The sequence below is a fragment of the Gasterosteus aculeatus genome, chromosome 17, assembly GCF_964276395.1.
Source record: "Gasterosteus aculeatus chromosome 17, fGasAcu3.hap1.1, whole genome shotgun sequence".
NCBI classification, from domain to species: Eukaryota; Metazoa; Chordata; class Actinopteri; order Perciformes; family Gasterosteidae; genus Gasterosteus; species Gasterosteus aculeatus.
Genome location: NC_135705.1, coordinates 8,920,059 through 8,946,042, shown reverse-complemented (window position 1 = coordinate 8,946,042; position 25,984 = coordinate 8,920,059). Strand labels below are relative to the sequence as shown.

The window sequence follows — 25,984 nt, the reverse complement described above, 5'->3', positions numbered from 1 at the left end:
TTAAAGTTAGCTACACATTTTACTTATTTTGTTTATTTAGGAGGGAAAAGTGTTGCTGCTAGTGCAATGAATTGAGTAAACTTCGATAGATTAAAGGATTATACTCTGATATACAGATTGGTACTGTGGATTCGGTTATCCTCATGCCACTGTATGTTTTAATGAACCATTTTCATTTTCTAATGCAAACAAAATAGCAAGAATAACAACAGGGATGTTAATACATTTGTATTTTAACATTAATATCTGGAACAGCAAGCTGAAAAGAACATGTTAAAGAATGGGCTAATGTCTAACATGACATAACAATGTAGTATATATTTTTCTTTAATTGAATTATCACCCTGCGTTCAACAGTACAACAATATAGCTCCTTTGTTGGAGCAGTGACCTAAAATACTCACTGTCAGCCAGTGGCCAGCTCATCAGTTTGAGCTATGCAGTATAGCCTAGAAAATTACATTATATCTGCAACAGCAAAATTAAGCAAGAGTATCTATCTACTTTTTCCAGGGGGGGTGATTAAGTTTGATGGCTTTGATTGGCCTCAACTCCACAACATTATTATCAAATGTTGTACTGTACCAGTGGAAAAAGAAGGTAAAAAAGTGATTTTAGTCTTATCAGCTATTTATTACTTTCACTATATAGCAACGTTGCACAGTAAGATTTCATCCCCTCGTAATGTGGCCTAATGCTGTTTAAAAAACGTTGTCACACTTGCAGTAGTATATACATTTTGATGTGTTATTGTTTATCTATTACTATGTTATTATATTTCTTATATAATATTTAGTAGAATGTCTGCAAAATTGTAAACTTACTCCTCTACAGGTTATTAAAGTCTCAGAAACTATACTCCAGCAGGTGTAGTTCTATTAAAGGTACAATATGGGTTTATAGGAAACTAAGACGGGTCCGAAGGGCGCGTAATATACGTCTCGTTGTTTTTCTCTTCGCTTCTTGCTGTTGGGATCCTCGGATTGAGTTTGATGTATTCGGTTTTTCTTTCTGACCAATCAGAAAACAATGCGCGTTGCGCGCGAGGTGATACAGCGACTTACAATTGGCTGAGGTGTATTTTTTCTCCAAAGGGGCGTATTTTTCAACCCATCTCGACTGAATATTTTGCCTCATCCAAGGAGCATTAATTTGATATCTTCGGAATTTTGCCACCCTTGATTTGGGAACCGACATCGTTTGACAGGTTTAAACCTTAACTATGAAACCAGGTTGAGTTAGTTTGTTTGACCGTGGCCACGGGGTAGAACTGAAGCGCTGAAGATGACGCTGTCGCTCCTGAAATGACCGGCTAGCTAAGCTAACGGCTAGCATGTCCGCCTTGGTTGTAGTCTGTCACTAGCTGACACTTAGCTAGGTGCAGTTATTCAGTTTGACACTCGCACTGCAGAGGACGATTTTACAAGGTAAACCACCCCGATATGTTCAGCATGATCATCGTCGACGAGGAAACCTGTCGTTCTGTTAACATTACTCGACTTCTGCGTGTCCTGTCCGACCGAGTATCGTTATCACATCAACCAGACAATCTTTTCGCAGCGGTCTTTGGTAAAAAGCTGTTGACGAAACGTTTCACATTTGCAGTTTCGTGATCTAACGTATACATGCCAGTCATTTATGCATTCGGGCACGGCGCATACAGTGCGTCTGCTTTCTGGTTGCTGTTGGCGTGTATAATTGGGCTACTAATCAACTTGCAATCCAAATGTTGTCTCTGCTGTTGTACGTTTAAAATGGCTGACAGATGTTAGATACTCGGGTTGGTATTCAGCCGAGCGCGCGTCAACCTAACTACGCACAGGAACAGGGAAAAAAAAATAGAGGATTCGGAAATTTGATTGGGTTGAGGGAAATGTGGGGCGGGTACAGTCTAATGATTGGACCAATGGAGAGACATCTTAGGTTCATACATGCGAGCAGTACAATTTACTGTAGTTGTGTATGTGCAGAGAGTACTTGAGGTAACATGCTGTGTTTTTATTGCAACAGCACAGAGTTGACCCCCTTTCCCCAGTAACGGTTGTGTAGAATAGAAAAGGAAAGACAAGGATTCAGACAAAAAAATGCAGAATTGCACTCTTTACATTGGCAAAAACCTAAAGGAGCATAATTAATCAGGGTAACTCAAAATTCATACCGATAGCAGACCTTAATATATTTCTATTCATGATTAAGTCAAAATCCTACATTAATACCCTTTTCTATTTGGCGTTTTCTATAATCAAGAAACACCAAAGGATAAGTTAAGCAATAATAACCTAATAACAAATTAGTTATTTCCAAGTGAAATCACATTCGGATATAATGACTTGTGATGATTACATGGTACAGATTACAACATATAAAACATATTCATTACAAAACAGATAATCATGCAAAGTATTGCATAAGCATTTAAATATATTTTCCTATTTTTTTGTCCCTGTTAGGGAGCTGGTTTAAACCCCCATGCGGAAGGTGAGGAGCTGGGAATGTGACACAGTTGCCAGCGGACTCAAGATGGGTAGGGGCCGAGGCAGAGGGAGAGGAAGGGGCAGGGGATCATCTGGACAGTTGCGGCCCCCTTCGCCCTACAGACTGCAGCTCTCTCCATCCAGGGAGACTTTGACGTACGCTCAGGCGCAGAAGATAGTGGAAGTGGACCTGGAGGGAAGGCTCCATCGGATTAACATCACGGACGCTCTGCCGGTGATCACCGAGGACGAGATGATGGCCCAGGACATCGCTGAGTGCAACAGCAACAAGGAGAACAGTGAGCAAACGCAGACTAAGACTAGATCATGGAGGAAACCGCCAAACAGTAAAAGCAGGAAGAGTGTTAAAAACACCTCTCACCAGAACCAACGGTCCGGCTCCCAGCAGCACACAGGACCTACTAACTCTCTGCAGCAACCGGCTCACCATATCCCTCTGCCCGAGCCCATCTTTCGCGTGCTGAGTTCAGTCTGCCCCTCAGAGGCGCCTCCTCTGCCGACCGCCTACTATCGGTTCATAGAAAGGTCAATGGAGGAACAGGACAGTGTGGCTGAGTACGACATGGACGAGGAGGACCTCGCCTGGCTGGAGATGGTCAACCAAAAGCGAGTGTGTGACGGCCACGCCTCCGTTACCGCGGACGCCTTTGAGCTGCTGATTGACCGCCTGGAGAGGGAATCCATCTTGGAGTCGCGCAGCCAGGCTCTGTCCCAGAGTGCTGTGGACGAGGACGCTTTCTGCTGCGTCTGTCTGGACGACGAATGTCTGAACAGTAATGTCATCCTGTTCTGTGACATCTGCAATCTGGCCGTCCACCAGGAGTGCTACGGCGTGCCCTACGTACCGGAGGGCCAGTGGCTGTGCCGCTGCTGCCTGCAGTCGCCCTCCCGTCCCGTAGACTGTGTGCTCTGCCCCAACCAAGGAGGTGCCTTCAAGCAGACGAGTGACGGACGCTGGGCCCACGTCGTTTGTGCCATATGGATCCCAGAGGTGTGCTTTGCCAACACGGTGTTTCTGGAGCCCGTTGAGGGGGTCAAGAACATCCCTCCCGCTCGCTGGAAGCTCACCTGCTACCTGTGCAAGCAGAAAGGCAGAGGAGCGTCCATTCAGTGCCACAAAGCCAACTGCTACAGGGCCTTTCATGTCACTTGCGCCCAGAAGGCCGGCCTGTTTATGAAGATAGACCCCGTCCGGGAGACGGGGGTCAACGGTACCACCTTCTCTGTCAAAAAGACTGCTTTCTGTGAGCATCATTCTCCAGTGGGGTCTCGGCGGGACGGGTCCGGAGACGAGTCAGTTGAAGGGAGACTGGTGGGTGGGAGGGGCAACCGGGGTCAACGATCCTACACTCAAAGCCCCCCGCCGCCACCACCAAACAAGAAGGCCACCAAGGGCCAGAAGAAGAAGGGCGCTAAGGGGTCTGCTCGGTCGACACGCCGCTCAACCGTGCCTGTGCTGCTGGTGCCTCAGATCCCCTCTCACAGGTTCGACATTTGCGTGCTGGGGAAATTTACATACCCAGCACGCCTTATTCACTAAGTGTGCTGCCTTGTACGATAGTATTAGCATTCTTGCTGGGTTCCACTGGAAACACTGAAGTGAATAAAGAAAGAGTACTTTATACTCCTATGGAGTCATGAGTTAGTGATGTTTCTATGACCACCAGTACTGCAACCTTTTAAGTTTTAATGTATATCCGTTACATTTTCCACAGGCTGAATAAGATCTGCACAGGGGTTGAAGTCCAGAGGAAGAATCAGTTCATGCAGAGGCTTCACAACTACTGGTTACTTAAACGGCAGTCACGAAATGGGATGCCTTTAATACGACGACTTCATTCCCATTTGCAGGCTCAAAAGACTGCGGAGCAGGTGAGGAGACACATAATGACCAGCGTGCCCTTTCACACAGACATGATGATTGATAATCCAAATAATGAATATCCCCTATTAAAGCTGGCAGCCATGTATTGATTTTGACTTATGAAGTATCAGTTGGGCGGAGCAAGACAATCGATTCACGTTATTCTATTTACATCCTTTTGAGTAGCAAGCCTTCGCAGAACCGATAAAGTCATTTCAGCCACGTCAGTGGAATCAAACCACTTCACACCGTGTCTGGATTCCCACACAGTGAAATCAAAACATAAGCGCAGACATCACACTTGAACTGGCTGATTGAAGTAGGTGTCGGACTTCCACCCTTCACAGCTCGCTATCTCGGCTGTCGACGTCTCTCTGCTGCACAGGGCGTGTGAAAGGCTGATTTAGGATGGTCGGGGACGCCATAATGATTACAGCATACATATGTGCAGTAATGTAATGTATGGCTGATTAAAAAAAATCTATATAATTGTAATCCATCTATTGACCAAAATTGACATTACGCTCCTTTTGCTTTTTGGACTTGTGACCTGATCATTAGGATTTCCTTCTTGCTGGAAAACTCCCTAAACTTCCCAATATCCTGCAGCACACTCGAGTCTCACAGTCGAAGTTTGTCCTCGCTGCTCTTCAACACGAAGCCAGAGGAAAGAGCGACTGGTGGATTGATGCGTGTTCTCTTTGTGCTTGTTCCTCTTGTGATCAGAGGGAGCCTGATGAGAAGCTGTGTGCTGCGAGGGAGGAGCTACGATACTGGCAGAAGTTGAGGCAAGACCTGGAAAGAGCCCGGCTTTTGGTGGAACTTATCCGCAAGAGAGAGCGGCTAAAGAGAGAACAGGTGCGTTGCAGAGGAAGTGCGAGAAAAGCTATAATGGTTTGGGGTTATTTTCATTCATAAGCATCTGTTGGAGCTAAAAAGAAATGTCTCATTTCTCGTTTTTGGGGAAATTATTCAGCAACAGTTTGACAGTAGATGCTTATTTTTTTCCCTCTGATGGATATCTCAATATGTTGACTGTTGGCCGAACCAACCATTCAATGAATGATAGTTAATAACTGATGAACTATCTAAGAAAATAATCATCTAAGCGAAAATGCTAAGCAGATTAATAGAGAATGAAAATAATCTGCGGATGAGTTCTTTACTTCTGTTCTATTTCGAGTTTGTTATATATTTGAACTACCGTTTGAACCAGTGACTGTTATCCAGCCCCTCACTCGTGTGTGTTTACATCATGGCTCTTCAGATGAAAATTCAGCAGGCTGCCCTTGAACTGCAGTTGACCCCTGCGTTGGTTCTTCTGCGATCCACCTTGGAACAACTGCAAGAGAAAGACACAGCAAAGATCTTCTCTCAGCCCGTCGATCTATCAGAGGTTGGTGCAGCTTGAAACTTCTGCTGAAATACACACTTGCCTTTGCTTTTACTCGACTAACAGCCTTCTTTTCATCGTTCTCTGAGGTCCCAGATTACCTGGAGTTTATATCCCAACCCATGGACTTCTCCACCATGTGTACCAAACTGGAGGGACATGCCTATTGCTCCATCGCGGACATCGAGAAGGACTTCAACCTCATGATCTCCAACTGCCTCAAGTACAACTCCAAGGACACCATGTTTCACAAGACAGCCTTACAACTCCGGGAGGTGGGCGGAGCCGTTCTCCGTCACGCCCACAGGCAGTCCCAGAGCATCGGCCTGGACCCCAGCACAGGGATGCATCTCCCAGAGTCTCCCAACAGACATGGCTTCTACACCTGTACATGGGACGACGGTGAGTTGAGGCGTATGGGAACTCGCTATTTCTCCATGACCACAACCCTCATCTGTGGCTCATCTGCTCTTCTACCTTTTTGATTCTCTTTTTCAGTCGACTCCCTGTTGGACCCAGAGAACAGACTGCACTTGACGACGGACGAACAGCTGAAGGCCTTACTGGACAAACTGGACATGGTTGCATCCATGCGCACCAGTGGTGGGCGAACCAAACGCATCAGGCTGCTGCGTCGAGAGATCAACTCGCTCCGACAGAAGATGAACCAGCAGCAGCAGAACTCGCAGTCTGCGAATCACAAGGACGACGAAGGCGAAGAAGAGGAGGAGGAGGAAGAGGAAGAAGAAAAGGGGGCGAAGGAAGAGAAAAAGAAGAAGAAGGGACCTCTGAGAGCCATGTCAAACTCTGGGACAGGTAAACATTTAGTGCCATTAACTTAATGTAAGCAGTAATGGTGAATGGCACCATTTAATTCATCCAACAAGTACTTGCATTACTGATCTGCCGTTATATTTGTTCATATTCCACAAATAAGATTCAACGACGGATCGTTTCAGCCGCATTTAAGATCCTTTTCTAAATTTCTCTCCGATCCAGATGACTCTCCACCCGTGCTAGAACTCACCTGCCCGGTATCATCGCCGTTGCCAGGGGACGCTCCGCTGGAACCTCCGGTCCTGGGCATCGTACCCGGAGGGCGAAGGTCACCCGGACGCTCCTACAAGCGCCAGAGGTCATCCCGCGCCGGAGGCAAAAGCCAAGCGGAGGATGAGGCGGAAGTCGGTGAAACGCCATCGTCCCAACAGGAGGCGGTGCATGAGGTCACTCCGCTGGGAACCCCCCCCACTCTGCCTTTGGTCGGAGTTGGTCGCCGCACGTCGGTTCTGTTCAAAAAAGCTAAGAACGGGGCGCGGCTGGTGAGAAACAAGTCGCCACCACAACAGAACGGTAAAGCGTCTGAGGGTAAAACCAACGGGTTGGAAAACAGCCCCGCCAGCCCAAGTCCCCCCAGTGTGACCAACGTCATGACCTTACCTCCCACCCCAAGCGCCTCCCCCGCACCACCCTCTCCTTCCTCACACCACCTGAGGTCCAGAGGCCCGAGCTCAGAAAGTGAAGCAGACAAGCTCCCCCCACCACCCGGAGAAGGAGGTAAGGACAAAGTAGACCCCTTTAACGTAGCAAGAGAGATTCTTAAAAAGTCCATTTTTGTCAGCATTTCATTGGTGTCTTCTGCTAGGCCTGACAAATGGAAAGAACACCTATGCAGACCACCACCACGACGACGACAAACAACTAAAGTGAGTATTAGAGAGGCAATGGGCCCAATGCAAGATACACTCAAACGATTTATTCTGAATCCAACTTAAACGCTGAATCCCTGAAGACTCGACTATTTGATCTAAGGAGCCGGATTTGACTTCCGATTATCGCAGTGACTTTAAAATGTGGTTATGAAACAAAGGATCAGTTCTGAATAATAATAAAAATGTAGCTTTTTCCAAATCAAACAATAGGTCCACTTCTAATAATATCAGCGCTCAACAACAAAGATGCACGATCCAAGCGCGAGATATATTCTACATTATTAAACTAGAATCAACAGAGGTAGGCACATTGAAACGGCACATCTGGCCCTCTTTTTGACGACTTTGGTCGCAAAATGTCCATTAGTATGAAACCTCAGCTAAGCGATGGCAACACGAATCTGGAATCAGATTTCACTGTGTAAGTTCTTAGTCGGGGAACCAGTGGAATAGATAAATAGAGCACTATCACCCACCTCTCTTGCTTTTCTCTCCTCTTGTTTACAGCTGCAGTTCCTCCCCACCCAAACGAAGTCGTGGTAAACCTGCACTGGCGAGAGTTCCCAACAGTGAGCATGGAGACATCTGTGGATCTGGTGTGTATGATGAGAAGGCAATCAAAATAACAGTGAAATGCCTCAATTTCTGAGCGCTTCAATGGACAATATCATGATTAAAGTAATTGTATGTCTTGGAATTTCCCGTTCACAGGACAGTCTACACTTCTGTCTTTAGACAGGGAGTCCGAGCTCGGGCCCCTGGACCTGGTTTGGGCCAAATGCAGAGGCTATCCATCGTACCCAGCCATGGTGAGGACGTGTCCACGCACGCAATATTCCACATGTCAAAGCCGACCTCAGAGGAGCCGCAGGAATCGGTCAACGTCGACTGACGACATGTTTTGTTGCAGATTGTTGATCCAGATATGCCCCAGGAGGGGCTTCTTCACAACGGCATCCCCATCCCAGTGCCTCCTGTGGAGGTGCTGAAACTAGGCGACTTCAGGGAAACGGAAGAGGGGGAGAAGCTCTTCTTGGTGCTGTTCTTTGACACCAAAAGAACGTGGTAAGATTCGGAAAAGACCTCATGCTGAATTTGAAAAACATTATAATAATAATCGCCCCACGGTCACCTGGAAAATTGTGCGTCTTGGTTTTCAGGCAGTGGCTCCCTCGGAACAAGTTACTGCCGATGGGGATGGACAACACGGCGGACAAACTACGCCTGATGGAAGGCAAGAAACCCAGCGTTCGAAAGTCTGTGCACACGGCGTACGACCGGGCAATGGTGCATTTAAATCACGTGAGAGGAAATCTAAACTTCACTCCCTCCAATTTTATATAGAGTTTTAGTTTTTGGATGGTATCATCTTAAACAGGCTGTGTGGTTATGTGTGTAGACGCTTCGTCAAGGCTTTTGAAAAGGTGTGACGGTAAAACAAAGGGGTTGAGAGTCGGTGGTATAATAGAATTTTCTGTCATAAGACTGTTTCTCCGATTTATAAAATGGAGACAAAAGTGCTTGGAGACATTTTCCTAGATGAATTTCTTCATTTATTTATGTCATTTTTGTAAAAGATTTTACACAACCACTCTTGCTGTGTGTCTATGGACAGTTTTTATTTTAGGCCAAAGTGATTCAAGACATAAGGAGAGAAGTGTAAATATGAAATTATCAAAGGGAAAGTCTTGATTCAAAACCTATTTAGATTGTATTTGCCATTGAAATGTCACTGTGTTTAAAGTGTGAAAGTCCCACTTAATGTTCACGTCATAACTGGACTAAAAAGTAACTCCAGGTTATAAATTATATAATCAGAAGTGCTATTTAATGTAATGTGCATTAAATCAGGAAGCCCTTTTCTTATCATCAATATTTTATTCAGGATTATCTAAAAAACATCCATCCAGAACAGCAATGAATCACAACTTTGTTTGACTCTTGGATACGTTTTGAGCGTGTAGACATTTTCAGCAAATCTGAAGATTGCTCAGTTAATACAAAATGTTTTTCAAAAGAACCATTTGAAATGAATGGAAATAGCCTTTTAGTCCAGATATGACGCGCTGCAGGTGGGACTTTGGAGGTCTTTACTTATTTTTCCATATTGTGAAACTGTGTTAGGATACTAGAATGTTGGAGTACCTGGTGCAGCTACTTGGTTAGTGAGGTTTGAAGCCACTACAAAGATGAAGCTGATTATTGGGTGGTTATAACAAATTCTACTGCGATCCCTCACTGATGAACTTGTAAATCTGGCTGAAATGACTTGAAAAGCACAAAGAGTTTTAAAGATTTGTAGGATCGCTGAATCCTGGAGCAAAAACGCGAGTGTGTGTGTGTGTGTGTGTGTGTGTACAGTATATACATATATGAATACGACCTCAGTGTAGTAAAGGTGCATGTGTATAGTTTTGTAAATATGTAAATGTATGTTTATATTGGCTTACATGAAGTAATTTAAGGAATGCAAAAATCAAATTTAGATTTTAATTTATAATATGTGGCAGTCAAGAGTGTTATTTAAAAAGTAAAATATTGAAAAGATTTATGTATGATGCTAAGTAGCTCTTTGTAACAGTGATGGTATTTTCCAGATTAAGACTTGAGCTCATTAGGCAGCAGCGACCGCACTAGTCTACAAACGCTGTCTTTTTCTTGTTCTTTTGGGGTTTTTTCTTGGGTGGCACAGCAGATTTTTGATCTTGTCATTTGAATTGTTCTGCAAGATCTAGAAGTCGGCCTGAGACGATATTTTCTCACACAAGAATAAATGCTGTTTGAAACAACTGCATGTGTGTCATTTAATCACACCCACCTTCTGGTCAAGACAGAACATAAGGATTAGAAGTGAGATCTTCATTGCTTCTGGGTAAATAAAGTCAATATTACACCTCCGATGTCCTGACAAGTGCTCAGACATGCAGGGTTTCCTTTACACTGCATGTACACTTCACAATATACATCCAAAGTATTTCCCTGCTTGACCCATCTGAACTCAATGATAATTACTACCTAATTAACTTGTCAAATAAACTATCAGGCCCACGGTTCTTTTCTGTAAAGTTAAATCCATGTCATGTTATAAATAAGGTTCATTCACATCAACATCTCAAATGAATCATAACAATTGTGGATTTGTGCAACCTGGGATTTATTTTCATAATACTATAGACATACTTTAAGACTTTAATTGACAGAAATTTCCCACGAGCACACGAGGATGAGGCTACCGTTCATGTTCATTACAAAACTATAATCCAAGAGGAAGCGTCTCCTGTGCCTCTACACCAAGTGTCGACTACTAATCCCACCAGCAGTACCCGCAGGAAAACACAGCGTGAGCTCAGCACCGTCGTCCGAGCTCGACTAGATGAAAACACTAAACAACGACGACCATGTGAAGTCGTCAGGTGCCTTCTGCGCCAAATAAAACCTGATCATTTAAATCTGATACAGAAACACCAGTGAGAGATGAAAGGGACACGACGTCTTCAAGTTCCGCCGCCAGGACGCGACGCCGCGTCCATCGGGGCCAGTTCACAGTCCCGTGTGACTCATCGGGGCCCATCCCTGTGCAGGCAGCTCCAGTTGTCGTTATTCCAGTTTACGTGGAGCCCAGAAACTCAACAAACATAGAAATCTTGCATATCCCGTTTTGTAACAGCAGGGTGTTTTTGTTCTATGAAGTTAATCTAAGAACTAGTCTGAGAAAGGTGGTTTAACTTAATTTCACTCCTCATCCTAACTTACTGCCACCAATAGTTATAGCGTATGAATGAGCAAACATCTGTGTGATACATTCACTGTCCGTGAGGAAATTTTCCTTCTTGTCACAGTAATAAAACAATATAAAAACATTTCAATTCATAAATATCGATTGCAATAATTTTCTACCACATTTTGATTTAAAACTTACAAAGTAACGCTGTTCTGACCCCGTTTCTGAGGGGAAGCCGTGATCCAGTAACATTTCTAGTTGAGGTAAAGAAATAATACGAGTTTAGAGTTCATTCCGTCTTAAATAGTGTAAAACCTTTGTAGTGTTGTCGAGATTTCGGTAGTCAATGTTCGTCGAGCCCGACGAGAGCAAAAAAGGGGGTTTCAAAAATATCTCGCAACCCAGTGTACAAACCGGAGCGGCGCGCTGAGGGAGTCCTATAGAAGAGATAAGAAGCCGTTATCTGTGGAGTCTTGCTGGTCAGATTTCCCGCCTCGAGAGCTCTTGCTGGGGTTCGGGGTGGTTGAATACTTCGGGGGGTATCTGATGAACAGACGGTCCTCCTCCTTTTTAATCCACCGTAGCAGCTTAGTGATAGCAGTGATAGCACAGGCCTTTGTCACCAGAGGACTGAAGCAGGTGTACAGCTCGAACTTACTTGTGACCTGCAGCACGAGGAAAAAATCCACAGTTAGGGTGTTACTCCTCTTGCACTGATCCACATACCTGCTCCTCCAAAGCGCACTACTTAACAGGCTATGTGCATGTGGTTACTGTGCCCAGGGAAGAACCATTCCAGCACACAGCAACAAGCTTTCACCGACTGTTCCCAGTTCTAAACCAGGTTCTTGGAACTTGCATGGACAGATATGTGCGTGTGATCTCGAGGTTCTCACCCAACTTACTTCCTTTGCTTACTTTACTGCGAGGGAGCAAACAAATGTCTTTACTTCATATATTAAACCACGCATGTGAACAATAAACAAAATAAATGGAAGCACAGAACACAGCAGAGGTTGAATATAGAGACATTATTATGTATGATGAAACTACGTACCCAGGCCAGCAGAGTTTCCCTCTCAGCGACGTGGTAGATGAGCTTGAGGGGTCTTGAGGTGCTGTGGATGCGGCTGTGCATGTAGCGGTAAAGGTCCAGCAGTCTCATTTTTTCCTCCTCGCTGCTGTACGGGGCCTCCATCTCTGGGCTGCACGCAACAACAAAGAGTCAACGTTTCACACCGCAAAGGCATCATCAAGTTTCCACACAAACAGAAATAGCGGCAGATACGTGGACGCCAAAAGCTGTGGTGTGCTGATCAGATGCACAGCCTTGTTGTGTGCTTGCATGATTTCACTTTCAATATGAAGGTTTTGATAATTTTTTTGATAATAAAGCACGTTAGGATATCAGTGCAGCTCAGTGAGAGACAAGTGGAGAGAAATGGCAAGATTAGCGAAAGGAAATTTGAATTTCTTGCCCTCTGTATTTCTTGATGCTTTGTAACACAATGTCAAGTGACACAATGCATTTTACAACGAAATGTATCCAAAACAGAATAAATGTTTTTCTACCAAAACAAACACTGGTGGTGCACAGCCGGATGTTTTTGTATCTGGGGAGAAGCTGCGGGTTGTACCGGACTACAAGTACTTCAAAGTACTCTTTTGTAAGTACTCTCCATTTTTGCTGCATAGTATTGTTTTTAGTCCATGTTTCAACATAATCATTGCTCATTTTATTTTGCTGTGTGTGTGTGTTGACTTTGAGAAGCTCTGTGTTGCATGTCTTGTTTGTACTTTAAAATGTTTAGCAGTTTTATTCTCACTATTTTCATTGTTTGTGCACACACTGTAAAGCATCAATATAATTGCCTTTTGGCTTATTCTGTGTTATTTGTGTTTTTCACAAATTTAACCTTTTTTCCTTTTTTTAAACATAGGTCCCCTGTTTTAAACTAAAACGTCCCTTCTGTATTTGCACAGAGAAAAACAGACGCACACACACCTGGTGAACTGAGTTAGCTGGCGGTAGTTGTCTGGCACGTCGAAGGGCTTGTACATGAAGTGTCTGAGGTCTGAGACGCCCACCTGGCTCACGCTGTACGACTGCACTACGGCGATGAGGCTCAGGGAGTTCTGGGCCACCATGGCCTCCTCGATCCTCCTCTTGCAGTCGGCTACAGCGTAGAACGCCTCCTTGTCTGTCGAGAGCAGCAGCAAGCAAACAGTGCATTCCGGAGGGTCCAGGTAAGAAATATATGCATAAAAGTAGCAGTCAGGATTAAAGAGGGGGAGGCAGATGGGAGTCCAGATCTCTCCAGCCTGAAAGGCAGAAGAAGCTCCGATTAGGTTGAGCAGGAGGTGGACGTCGGCGGGCTCCAGCCTGGCGTCCTCAATGACAGTCTTTTCTTGGACAATGGTGAGCAGCTGTTTCTTTGCAATGAGGATGGAGAAAACCAGGTTGGGGGTAATTGCTTTCTGCAGGATCTGGCTGAGAGAGTCCCTGAGAGAGGAGGCTAAGGGCAAGCAGTGAACTGCTGCGAGCAGGAAGCTGGGGTCAGAATCCACCAGGTTGAGAAGACCGTCCAGGATCTTCTCTGACCCCGCCAGCAGTCTCCTCAGGTCGTAGTTTTTCTTGTGTTCAAAGATGCGGGAGATGCTGGCCTGGGTGAGCATGCTGATGATCTGGTAGTACACGTAGAGGAGCTCTCCGCGGAGCTGCTGCTCAGTCTGACGGCTGCTAGAGACGCACACCAGCACCAGCGGCCCTTTCTGCAAGAACACCACGGTGTGCCCATCTGGTGGGAGGAAGAAAAATATGTCAGGAAACAGAAAGATTATACTGGAAGTAACGTTGAATGTGATTAACAGCCCACATTCACACGTGTTGGGGATGCTGTGAAACTTTAAAAAAGGGGCATAAATGCATTTCCAAAAAAATATTCCAAGTGGATGCAGAAGAATTTGGTTATCGAATAAACATTCCCTTGAATTGATTTGTATTTCTTTACGGAGAAGTACGGTCCCTCTTTGGAAAATCACAAGTCACTGTGACACAATCTGTGAAACATCTTCCAAATTTGACCTAATATATGTAAATAGACAATTACATTTAGAATAATGTTTCAAAAGCTATTTGAGAGAAGAAAAAAAGAAAATTCACACAAATAGTCTCACCTGAATAAACTGAGCGGATGATGTTATCTCCACTTTGAACGAAGGAAACCAGCGCCATCATGACCCCCATTGTAGATGAAAGGGCCTCTTCGCTGCCATATCGAGAATAGATGGGTTTGCCTGCTTCGCTCAACACAAAAACATGCTTCCTGTGCTGCCGCCAGCTTTCCGCCGTCACGTCCTCGTCGCGATGGGACATGAAAGCAGGAGATTCTGGGATGCCGGCCTCCAATAGGGGGGATGACCCTCCCGTCACACCTATTCCTTGCTCCTCCAGCTTGGCCTTAGCCAGCATTGCGACGACAAACTCCCCGGAGTCGGCGCGGTCGCTGTCGGGGGCGGCATCCTCGGCTCCGTCGTCAGCCGCCTGGGAAGACGCGTTGTTCTCACCCTGCCAGTTTTCCGCCTCCTCGGTCTCCGGCGCCGTTACCGGATCAGAACGGGGCTCCGCCTCCTCGCTCCTCTCCTCTTCCGTCACGTCCGACAGGTTGGAATCTGCAGGCTGCTCTTTGCTCACGGCGGTAGTGTCGTTTCTCTCCACCGGATAAGGAAACATGTGATTCCCCAAGAGGGAGAGAGACGTCGCCAAGGTGTCAGCTAAAAATACGAAGAAAAATGTAATTGTGAAACAAAGGATGAAGAGTTGGATGAGAAGCTAAAATGTGAGTCAATTTAATGAGAGATTAAACAGTTTACCGGGTGGATTATTCTCACGGGGTGGATCACAAATATTCACTCCCTGTGCCTCTCCGTCTTGATGATTGTCTCTCTCCATGATACCATCCCAGTCTCTGCAGATTTAAGAATCCAAAAATAAATGTATAAAACACACACGCACACTTTAACAGAGGATGCACTTCGGTGGTTAGCTTGAACACAGCATGCATCACGTTATCTCATGAATAGGATTACTCATTCTGGACCATTGGTCAGGTCAAATGATTATAAAGGACAACTGGGTTATGGAGAATTACAACTCCAAGATACCAGACTGTGGAATTTAACAAATGACAACTTGCAGCAGTCTGGCTCGTGTCCTACTGCAGATAAACAGCGGTCCAGCTGACGCGGGTGAAAGTATTTGACCGCCAGAACTGGGAAACTAACAAAGGTTTCTAATGGCTTAACTTGCTTAAAAAGAGCTAACTTAAAGTGGGATTCTTCACTTCAAGAAAGCTCACTTTTTTTGGACTCTGGTAAATATTTGACAGTGGAATTCAACGCGGCTCAGTAAATACCGGCTGTGGTTACACGGCTAACATAGACTGCTAGCAAAGCAACATACGAATCAATTTCGTGGCCTCGACTTTAACAGTGAGCTCGCGAGCAGTCGTCCTCAGCTAAAATTAGACGGATAGAGAAAAAAAGAACACTTACGATTTCGTACCGTCGAAACGCGGGGTTGCACATACAATTCGCTACATCAACTTTCACCTGCAGCCGGGCAGCACGCAAGCTGTCACGAATGAGACGCAGAAAACAAATTTTCCTCTTACGACAGCAGACATCCGGAATCACTACTGACAAGCTGAGCTGACCAATCAGTCCGCTTGGAGGCGCCGGCTGGCCCCGCCCCCTCGTGTTGCGATCCGCTGAGCAACACAACGCGAATTTTATTTGGATAGGCTGAATGTACAAAGTGTTTTGGAATGTTTGAAGTAAAAATGTACGGATTGTATCGCCTTCTACAAATACATCTATAACATACGGATGGCCACGTGCTTTTTCAGGGAAGACCTAATATTTAGCAAACCTAGCCAGCAGCTAGGTTGAGCCACAGGGCTCTGTAGCCTGTTATGTGTGGTCTCATAGTGTTGTACGAGAAAAACAGCTCTCATCCAAAAGTGTGTTGGACCTGTAGTTGTTTGTCTTGTCTGGCATATGTCGCCTGTTGCCCGTTAAGAAAAAATGCATGTGTGTAGAGGACCTCTCTGACTTCTCTTGTACAAAACAAGTATAATATAGGACTTTTACTTTGGAATAATCTCTTCATTTGTAGTGATTAAATAGCTTTTATTCCGGTTACACATCCCATCCAGGATGTTGTTTACCATAACGTGATTGCGGTGCTGTTCAACGTAACTACGTCATTTCCGGCTACGCACCCCCCCGGTCAAAACATCGTAACGGTAAAAAAAAAATGGCGACGTTGTTGCTCTTTTTGGGTGCCGTGCGCGAAGCGATGTTCTCCAAGTGACCCATCGGGATGAAGAGTTTACCGTTGTGACATCACATAACCCAAACCCAGTGACCAACCGGGCGCCATGGAGGAACCGTGGGACTTCGAGTTCTTGACCCGCGTCGCTGACAGCTGCCTCTCGTTCCTGTCCGAATTTGTTGACGACTGGCTCGCCAACGACATGCGAGTTTCCATATTCAAGATCTTGCTCAGCTGGTTGATTTTAAGTCTCATCGCGATTCACTTCGCGTGGAAAATCTACGGGAACACGGTCAACGACATGTACTACCGACAAGGTACGTTTCTTTTCTTACTTTTCTTGCACCACGTCGCCGCATCTCTTGCTAAAACTTAACAGTGCGGCCGCGTTTGTCTTCCATCTCCGCCGGTGTCGGTGTTCAGGGACCGGACAGAACGGAGGCACACCGGACACAGCAGCCCGCCCCGGCGGATGGTAGGTTTCTGATCGCCCGTGTCCCTTCAAACAGGTAGAGTGTCCTCCTCACGCGGCCTAGTTCCATTCGGAATAAGAATTAGTATTAGTGCGGAAGGGTAATATTTATAAGTGAGTGAGTTATGGGAGATCGTATCATTGTGTTCTCTCAACTGAAGCTGATGGCGGTGGGTAAAAGGTGCAGTTTTGACATACTTGAAGTATATTACAGTTAGTGCTTTTTAAAACACGCGTGTTAGTAAATCACATTGTGCTATTCTTTCAGGGAAAGCAAAGCAGCAGATGCCTCAAAGACTCATCGAGATTAACGGGCGTTGGACTTTTATCCAAGTGAGGACAGGACTCTGGTGATGAGACAATACACCCTTTTAAAGCTTGCTCATGATTAAGCATCTGCAGTGCATTCATGAATGAATTTTCAGGCAACTGCATAAAAAAACACATGTTATGCAAACAAATGGTGTCAAACTGATCCTCTGTATCAACTACATAGTGCTGCTTGTAAACATTGGTCGTTGAGAAGAACATTAGTCTGACTACTTAAATTGTTCTGCCTGTATGTTTGTACAACGTTGTTTAAATATGACACGAGTTGATGGTTTTACGTGCAAGTTAAGGGTGTTCTAAGAACAGTGGGACGATAGAGCAGTAAGCAAATATAAAAATCTCCATTTGGACCATGAGCAAAATAATTGATTTAATGATGTGTGGAAGAAACAATAGACCCGTCTATCGGAATATAGATCTACAAAAAAAAAGTCAGAAAATGTCATTTTAACCACCGTGTTTGTCATCACTTGCAAGGACCATAGTGTGAGCTTAGGAGATATGAATAGAAAAGAAGGAAACGACTTGAGATCTGGGTTGTGTCACAAATGACAACATGAAGCACGGGGGACGTTGTGTAGATGCTCCTGTTCAGCGGGGCCTATTGATGGAAGAGGGTCAAATGAATGCCACAAAAAAATAAATTCTGGAGGAAAAGCTGCTACATTAAGCTAGAAAACAAAGCCGGAAATGGCTTAAGAATAACAGACTAAATGTCCTGTGGTTAAATGACCACACATTAATCCGAGTCATGATTTTGAGGAGATGGACATGAAGGTCCCTGTTCATTCTGTCCCCATCTCAGTCAAAGGTGCTTGAGAAAGAAATGCAACATTCAGATTTGCAAAGCTGAAACCAACTTTTCCTTATTTTAAAGCTGTAATTGCTGCCAAAAGTGCCTCTTTATTTGAGGGTTAATTATTTTTTACTTATTTGTGCTGTTTTTTTTTAGTTTTAAGAGGATTTTTTTTGTTGATATGCCAAAGGCATATTTATGCGGTCAGACAAAATAATACATAATAAAATGAGTAAATCAAAAGTTCGGTGAATGAGACATTACAATCAGATATTGTATCTTCCAAGTTACAACAATTAAAATGGAGGTTATTAGTACAAAACGATGTACTGCCGTGTGCACTGAAATGTTATGATGTACATTGTCCTGAAGTGAACAAAATGAGACCAGCAGACAAGATAATATAACATGTTTTGTGTAAATAGCTTGATTGCTATTAAATCTGCTGTGTTTGACAATACTATTTTTCAGTCATTTACAAAGAATTATCTGTAAAGTCATTATTTCCAGTGAAACAGAGTGATCAGTGACTTTATTTGGACCAAGATCATTTCATTTAATTTCATATGCCTTTAAAAGTTATGTTATTTTGACGTGAATTGGTGGAATAAGCAGCATGTGCACATCCATCACATTGGTGCATGTTAGGCCAGGTACAAGTAAGCGCCGCCCAGCAGAAAGACGTGTAAAAAAAGTGTAAGAATCATTGTTGGTAAGGACGCTGTCGATGTCCAGCCCCTGTGCTTGTGACTCCTCCGGCAACCCCCCATCCGTGACGGCCCCCGCTGCCTCAGTGGGTCCATCCTGACCATCAGTTCCACCGCTCAGGAAGACCGGACCATTCGGCGGAAGCCCCAGGCCTCCCAGCTCCAGTGCCACTCGCAGAGCCAGCTCCTGGTTTCGACCTCCTCGACCTTTGCCCGTCAGCTCCACGGTGGGCTCGCCTCCGGCCAACAGGCACGTGGAACCCCACCCTTCTGTACGCCCTTCGCCCAAGACCTGCATGGTACGGCAGAGGTCCCAGCTCTCCACGCCTACTTCAGGCCCCAGCCTCAGCAGCTCGCCCGCAATCTCTGGAGGAGGTTCCTCCGGAGAACAGGCGAAGCGGGCCAGGAGGCCGTACAGCCGGGAAACCGCCCGCACATCGCCACACACTCCCGCTGCCAGCACGATGGGGCGGAAGCCTAACTCCCGAGCACGCCGACCCGCCTGTTTCAGGGCCACGCTGTTGGAGCCAATCACCGTATTGAGAACGCGTCCCGATGTATTTGATTCGCCTTTGTTCTCCCTCCACCTCTGCGTCGGTCTCCCGAGAACCTCCTTTACCGAGGCTGGCAGGCAGCTCAACAGCTTGTATTGTTCGAGGATTGACCACACCTCTTCCGGCCACACCTCGCTCCACACGGTGGGGCCGCTGGCTATCATGTCCAGAGGGTCGCCAATTACATCCGACAGTATCAGCGAAACCACCTGTGAGGAAGGGATTTAAGGGGGTAATATTCAAAATACAATCCTGGCATGCGTTCCCCACTGCAATGAAAAGCCTATTAAGGAAAAGTAGGTTACCTGGGCCGGGTGAGCAAAATGCGCAAGCCCTCCGCCCTTTAAAACAGAAAGGGCCCGTCGCACAGTGTTCAGCTCCTGAATGGTGGCACCAGCTCCGGCGAGTTTGCGGGTAACATCCTGTTTCTCTTGCAGTGAGATCGGTGGGATCGGGGCAGGTAAGAGCGCTGAGCCTCCACCTGTATACACAGTTTCAACACGTTGTGTTAAAGATTTAGGTACAAAAAAAAAAAAACACGACAGCATGCCTTTTTTTTATTTTAAATTTCAACATGAATTTTTAACCTGAAATCAGTACAAGTAGCAGGTCGTTCTCCGTAAGTTCGCTGGCAAACTGCTTGATCCCTTCAGCTGCATTCTGGGCGTCAATGTCAGGCAAGTTGTGTTTAGCTCCTTCCATCACCCTGATGCGACTGTTTTCTTTCAACAAGAGATGACTGGGATGGAAGACAGAAATGTTATGCAGTGTCATTTTATTTTTGTGATACTTTTAAGTTGACGTAAGTGTTTTGCTTACTTCTTTCCGTGCTGCTGTAATGTCTGCTGAATCCCATGTGGCACGCTTATTACGCCTTTGACCAAATGATCCCCTAGAATCCTCTCTGCCTCGGCAGCCATACCCAGCACGGCTTTTCCAAAGCCGACCAAGTGCAGGTTGTGCTTAAGTGTGAATTTCTGACCACCGATGACGACCGAGTCCTCTTTGCGCTCTATACTCTGCCGGACCACCGTGTCTGGCTGCACGGCTTCGACCGCGGCTGCAAACACTTTGCGTGCCCGCGAGTCCATTGACATTTTGCACAACATATTTCTTCTCCTGCCCGCGTGGACCATAAAAGGTTGAGGCCGGAATAGGGAAAGAACACGTGCCATGGACAGTTCAGAGGGCCTGAGAAATTACAAAAAGATTTGTTTTTTTTACAGTTTCCAAAAAAAAATCAACATAATTTAAAAAGAAGACCCCATTGAATGTAACATGACGTGGGAAGTACTGTTGAAAACCAAAATGATATCACAGTGATTGCCAAGCTTTAATTACCTGCACGATGCATTAAAGATTAAAATCTTAGGGACATTTGCAGCATTGTAATAAATAACACTGAGATACTATTTTGCAACGCTGTATAATGTTAAATGTGAAGACTTTATAGTTACATTTGTTTATGGTGCTGTTGCAAACCTTTTCTACCCACTCAATGAATAATGTCTTCATGTGTTGCTTGTTATTAGCTTACTTTTAAAGGCTGAAAACAAAATGTGTTCAGACCATTGCCTACCTTTTAGTCTTCACAAGAACCAACACCTCATGTAGAGAACAGCTTTTATGGAGCCTACCTGGGATGTTTGTGAAAGGAATAAAAAGACGGCGGAAGCCTGTTCTATGCCCTCCAGCTCAGCAGTCCGGCAGAATACTGACCACAGACTGTCTGGAGCTGTGTACCCTGCGTGTAATGATTGACTTGAGCAATCACACAGCTGATCTCATCTGTTTTTTCCACCAAACTAGGGGAACAAAAAAAGCCTAGTAACCTATTTGACAGACCTTGGAGCTATTCATGTGGCCGAATAGTTCAAAGGGTCCAAAACTACTTTACATTGAATTGGTGTTGCAACGCTTGTTTGCTTGTAAGGGCTGAAAGTCACTTTATTCTGAATTGTAGAAACGGCATGGAGGCGAGTAAAATGATGTTTTTGTGTCAACTGTTAGGGCAGACTCAATGACTTTTGGAATCATCAAACACTCTTTTTTGTTATCACACTTTTCTTTTGTATAATGAATAAGTATATGTCATCACGTGAAACTGATTATTTTGAGGATGAATTATTATAATAGTATATGATCAGATCAGCACAGCTCTTAAGAAATAGCACATGCCAACTGAGGTTAGGGGGTTTCAATTAGTCAACCTCAGCACTGTAGCTGTTATAATGTTGTATTTTTTAACATTTCTGGTTGACGTGATGGGAAACAGAAATTGTCTTTAGAAACGCCTTTGTTTGGCAAACACGTGCGCACAAGGCAGACTTTGCATCTGTCTTGATGTAACGCTACTTACACGGAATCGCGGTTGAGTCATCCCACTGCTGCAGACCCCCTCTTTGGCCAGACGAATCTACGAAGTTTTGTATTTATTTTAACCTCCACTTGCCTCTGTCAGTTCCGTATTCCAACCACACAGCAATGTGTGTTCACAAGATACAAGTTTCACATGTCCTGGGTTCAGGGACCCGTAGATTATTGGTAATTCAATAATGGTGTTTATGACTTCGGGTGCACGTATTCAACTATCGCGATAACTCTCTCCAGTATCGTACAGCGTGATTTCCGACCAACGTGCACGTCACATGATGAGTAGAACGTCACCGACGTCGCGAAGGCGGGGCTCGTTTTTCCCTCCCTCCTTACTGCCGTGGATCAGAAATATCGCAGGCGGGCTTTCACTGCTGGTTTTGAATTATACTTCTTTAAAAAAAGAACTGTTAGCACATTCGTAGATCATATATACAAATCTGTATTAAATTAAGTGGCATCTGTAAGGCGATAAAAAGCAACAGGAGGGCCTGCTTCCCCTCAGACACAGACAGAGGCCATAATGAAGCTCACGGACAATGTGCTGCGGAGCTTCCGAGTTGCTAAGGTGTTCCGTGAAAACTCAGACAAAATTAATTGTTTCGATTTCAGTTCAAACGGCGAATCAATTATTTCCAGCAGCGATGACGATTCCTTAGTCTTGTACGACTGCCAAGAGGGAAAGTAAGAGCGTTTTCTGTTCATTTTAGTCTTTGTTTTTGACGTTAGCTCCTTGCTATGCTAGTTAGCGAGGCCTGCTGCACAGCGCACCAGTGCGGTTGAATGAGATCTGAAACGCCTTTCTGCGTTGCGGTTGAAAACAACTGCGAAAATGAGTCAGTAACTGTTGTCGAACGTTATAAGGTCGTAAGTAACGGTATTGTTGTGATATAATGTTGGCCATTGTATCAATAGTTCACTATCAGTTGAGCTATAACGTTAACTCGTCCATATGAAGACGCGTGAGTGATATTTCGGTATTAATAGTAGCTTATGGATAAGATAACGATAATGTTGATACATACACAACCGCTTCATTGTTTAGGGAATTCACTGGGTTTCTATTGATTGGAAAAAAGTTCAAACATTAACTGGTTCCCAAATGGGAAGATTTGCTGCTTTAAAAAAAAGGAAAATAAAATTGAGTATCTGAGGGCTCGTCTTGGGCACAGCAGGCAATTCCAATTTCTTCTATATGTATATATATATATATTTTAACATTTAATAGTCCAAGTAAATAATGGATAATCACGAAAAGCCTAATTTAAAACTGCAGCCACATATTAGTATATCAGTATTTATCTGATTTGCAGGTTAAAAAATGAGGATGTATATTAAATGTCAGTTCTCAAAGCACTGTTAGAACAGCTGTTAACTGTGTACAGCACTTAAAGAATCTATCACTGTCCAGAACGTAAAGATTTGGGAAAAGGCAATTATCCGTCCTTTAACTTTCATGTGTTAAATATCGCTGAGAAAAAATAGTAACTTTAACTCGTTGACTAAATTGTTAAATGTCACACAATGATTTAAACGCATATTATTTTCCCCCCCGGTGACCGTAATATGATCCATGGCAGACCTAAGAGGACTCTCTACAGCAAAAAGTATGGAGTGGATCTGATCCGGTACACACATGCTGCAAACACTGTGGTCTACAGCTCCAACAAGATCGATGGTAAGTTGATCCACTGATACTGTTTTATATCATCTGAAATGTGTGATTGTCGATGGCTAAAGTCATTAATAACGCTCACATGCATTTCGGTTGGCTGGAGAGGTCTTGTACTTCCACAGAGGTGAATCACGTCACTGTAATGCACTAGAAGACCACATTTGAATTATGTCATGATGTTTAGGATAATCTAAATTGTGAACGGTATCTAGTTGGGACTCTCCTGGATAGCGGCACTCGGCGCTCACTTTGGTCTGAGGTAGTTGTTTGTACAGTTTGAGGGTCTGTTATTCTGCCCCAAACAGGAGCTAACTGTACAAGTGACTGCCTTGCCCACGGTCGAGTCAACTCATCGAACCCGCCGGTCGTTGATTTTATGTTTCTATGCCGGCTGGTTTCTCGCTGCTGCCGGTCGGGTTTCGCGTTTGATTTTTATCATGTTGATTTCTTTTCTTAAAGATACTATCCGATATCTGTCTCTTCATGACAACAAATACATCCGCTACTTTCCCGGGCATAACAAAAGGTGAGCGCTGGATTTATTCTGGTCCATGTGAACTTCAATGTGATGTTTCCCGGACTCTGAGGTTTCTCTGTTCTAATACTATTCTCTCTTTTTAAATTTTTGTAAATACAGAGTTACATCTCTGTCCATGTCTCCTGTGGACGACACTTTTATATCTGGCTCATCGGACAAAACAATCAGACTGTGGGATTTGCGGTCGCCCAACTGCCAGGTGAGTCCGTTTTTTTTGTAATTTGCACCGATGTGTAATTGAAATTGGGGGGAAAAGGCCGTGGCTGATACTGACCTTCTGTTTTCATCTGTTGCTTCAGGGTTTGATGCACCTGCAGGGGAAGCCTGTGTGCTCCTTTGATCCAGAGGGTTTAATTTTTGCTGCGGGCATAAATTCCGAAATGGTTAAGCTTTATGATCTGCGGTCGTTTGATAAGGCAAGTTTCATAGGGAAAGTAGAATTTGTGGAAATAGCTTTAATGTAAAAGGAGCAAAAAATTCACAACAGCTCTTGTCAACAGGGTCCTTTTGCAACCTTCAAGCTCCAGTACGATCGGACGTGCGAGTGGACGGGACTCAAGTTCAGCAATGACGGAAAACTCATTCTTCTCTCTACAAATGGCGGCGCCCTTCGAGTCTTGGATGCTTTTAAGGGTGCGGTGCTGCATTCCTTTGGGGTAAGAGATGACGGGCACAATGTGTGAAAACAGGTGTTAACAAGAACCGCAAAGACAGACCTCACACCTACATCCCACAGTGTGTCAGTGAAAATGAAAAAGCCGTTGAAAACCCCGAGGCGGCCCCGACCCATCCGTTTAAATAACTCATTATCTTAAAACCGCTTTGGCAGTAGGAATGTACAGTAAATAACTTTAGCTGTTAATTCCCCCACAGGGCTACAACAACAGCAAATGTGTACCGCTGGAGGCGTCGTTCACTCCGGATTCCCAGTTTGTGATGATCGGTAGGTTTTTCAGTGCTGGTAATGGATTCATTCATTATTTCGCACAAGGATCATTAGAGGGCCCAGAGTCGTGCGGTCTTTAATTCTTTGTTTTGTCCGTACTTTGTTAGGCTCTGAGGACGGAAAGATCCACGTGTGGAACGCAGAGAGCGGCATGAAGGTGGCTTTACTAGACGGGAAGCACACGGGGCCGATAACCTGCCTGCAGTTCAACCCCAAGTTCATGACGTTTGCGAGTGCCTGCTCCAACATGGTGAGTGGGGGTGGCCAGCCTTTTTTATTTTAGGGTTCATGCTTGCCTTCACCCATCGCTGCCAGATTATATGAATGCAGATTCATATGGTGTATTCTGGGTCATATTCCTCACCATCTGCTGTGGAGCTTTTATTGCTGCAGGTTGGTGTCCTACAACACCTCTTTGTTAAAGAAAAACAGTCCATTTTGTGTCCGTTAACGTTTGTCTCTACGATGTGTTGGCGCCAGCAGGGAGCTTTGTTTAAATGACTTATTTTTCTGTGATTTGTGTGAGTTCTTAAGAATATAGAAATAGAGATAACCTCCTTTTGTAAATTAAAGGTTCACATTTGATGAAACATTTGAATGTTTTCTCATTTTTCAGGCATTCTGGCTGCCGACCATTGATGACTGATGACGACAAAGCGAAGGCTTCTGTCGGAGGCCGAAGTGAGCAGCGGGGGTCAGAACAGTTGTAAATTTCAAAGGACGCTTTGCAAACAAATTCAAATTGTAAATAAGTACTTCACAGAAACAGATCATTTGTTTATTCTTTTTTTATATCTCTATTTAACATTAAATTGTCTCTTTGTAAGAAGTTGTTTTGTCATGTTATTAATGTATATTATTATTAGTGTATACACATGGAAAAATACAATGACGCAAGTCATATTTATCTGATACAACCACAGATTTATTCTTAATGAATGATTTATTTTTACTGAATCTATCCAGATCCAGAAATGTTGTTATATTTATCAATAATGATAATAATAATGATAATGAATAATTTATTTATTATGGTATCTGTTTAGAAATATAGTTTAAAACTGGCGAGGCCTTGC

The 25,984-nt window shown here is 44.5% G+C and overlaps 5 protein-coding genes across 14 annotated transcripts; 3 read left to right on the top strand and 2 right to left on the bottom strand.

The window, feature by feature from the left end:
* Positions 1-913: 913 nt before the first annotated feature.
* Positions 914-10,250, top strand: brpf3a (bromodomain and PHD finger containing, 3a). 5 transcript variants are annotated; one of them, XM_040204676.2, is made up of 13 exons: positions 914-1,427; positions 2,451-3,980; positions 4,211-4,367; positions 5,086-5,217; positions 5,627-5,755; positions 5,842-6,154; positions 6,251-6,568; positions 6,752-7,306; positions 7,395-7,455; positions 7,969-8,057; positions 8,173-8,270; positions 8,372-8,526; positions 8,622-10,250. In XM_040204676.2, the coding sequence occupies exons 2-13, from the start codon at positions 2,470-2,472 to the stop codon at positions 8,803-8,805; spliced, it is 3,702 nt and encodes a 1,233-aa protein (XP_040060610.1). In that variant the 5' UTR covers positions 914-1,427; positions 2,451-2,469; the 3' UTR covers positions 8,806-10,250. The 5 variants fall into 5 exon arrangements, with proteins under 5 accessions (XP_040060610.1, XP_077948149.1, XP_077948148.1 ...); XM_078092023.1 differs by having other exon boundaries at positions 1,081-1,427; positions 7,975-8,057; XM_078092022.1 differs by having other exon boundaries at positions 1,081-1,427; positions 7,975-8,057; positions 8,170-8,270.
* Positions 10,251-10,598: 348 nt separating this feature from the next.
* On the bottom strand, positions 10,599-15,955 carry mon1bb (MON1 secretory trafficking family member Bb). 3 transcript variants are annotated; one of them, XM_040204678.2, is made up of 6 exons: positions 15,737-15,955; positions 15,056-15,150; positions 14,360-14,956; positions 13,188-13,980; positions 12,240-12,387; positions 10,599-11,847 (listed from the first exon to the last, which is right to left on the bottom strand). In XM_040204678.2, the coding sequence occupies exons 2-6, from the start codon at positions 15,132-15,134 to the stop codon at positions 11,620-11,622; spliced, it is 1,845 nt and encodes a 614-aa protein (XP_040060612.1). In that variant the 5' UTR covers positions 15,135-15,150; positions 15,737-15,955; the 3' UTR covers positions 10,599-11,619. The 3 variants fall into 3 exon arrangements, with proteins under 3 accessions (XP_040060612.1, XP_077948150.1, XP_040060613.1); XM_078092024.1 differs by having other exon boundaries at positions 15,747-15,952; XM_040204679.2 differs by having other exon boundaries at positions 13,271-13,980; positions 15,737-15,881.
* Positions 15,956-16,087: 132 nt separating this feature from the next.
* Positions 16,088-18,575, top strand: tcta (T cell leukemia translocation altered). Of its 2 annotated transcripts, none has more exons than XM_040204687.2 (3): positions 16,088-16,834; positions 16,941-16,992; positions 17,258-18,575. In XM_040204687.2, the coding sequence occupies exons 1-3, from the start codon at positions 16,624-16,626 to the stop codon at positions 17,298-17,300; spliced, it is 306 nt and encodes a 101-aa protein (XP_040060621.2). In that variant the 5' UTR covers positions 16,088-16,623; the 3' UTR covers positions 17,301-18,575. The 2 variants fall into 2 exon arrangements, with proteins under 2 accessions (XP_040060621.2, XP_040060622.1); XM_040204688.2 differs by having other exon boundaries at positions 16,459-16,834; positions 16,941-17,026.
* Positions 18,576-18,618: 43 nt separating this feature from the next.
* On the bottom strand, positions 18,619-22,006 carry glyctk (glycerate kinase). Of its 3 annotated transcripts, none has more exons than XM_040204680.2 (5): positions 21,736-22,006; positions 20,196-20,567; positions 19,964-20,115; positions 19,682-19,857; positions 18,619-19,585 (listed from the first exon to the last, which is right to left on the bottom strand). In XM_040204680.2, the coding sequence occupies exons 2-5, from the start codon at positions 20,549-20,551 to the stop codon at positions 18,695-18,697; spliced, it is 1,575 nt and encodes a 524-aa protein (XP_040060614.1). In that variant the 5' UTR covers positions 20,552-20,567; positions 21,736-22,006; the 3' UTR covers positions 18,619-18,694. The 3 variants fall into 3 exon arrangements, with proteins under 3 accessions (XP_040060614.1, XP_040060616.1, XP_040060615.1); XM_040204682.2 differs by lacking the exon at positions 21,736-22,006 and adding an exon at positions 20,956-21,304; XM_040204681.2 differs by lacking the exon at positions 21,736-22,006 and adding an exon at positions 21,014-21,116.
* A 35-nt stretch (positions 22,007-22,041) lies between these two features.
* On the top strand, positions 22,042-25,737 carry wdr82 (WD repeat domain 82). The gene is made up of 9 exons (XM_040204686.2): positions 22,042-22,433; positions 23,330-23,427; positions 23,884-23,950; positions 24,062-24,161; positions 24,262-24,378; positions 24,463-24,618; positions 24,836-24,905; positions 25,016-25,158; positions 25,525-25,737. The coding sequence occupies exons 1-9, from the start codon at positions 22,273-22,275 to the stop codon at positions 25,552-25,554; spliced, it is 942 nt and encodes a 313-aa protein (XP_040060620.1). The 5' UTR covers positions 22,042-22,272; the 3' UTR covers positions 25,555-25,737.
* The last annotated feature ends 247 nt before the right edge of the window (positions 25,738-25,984 follow it).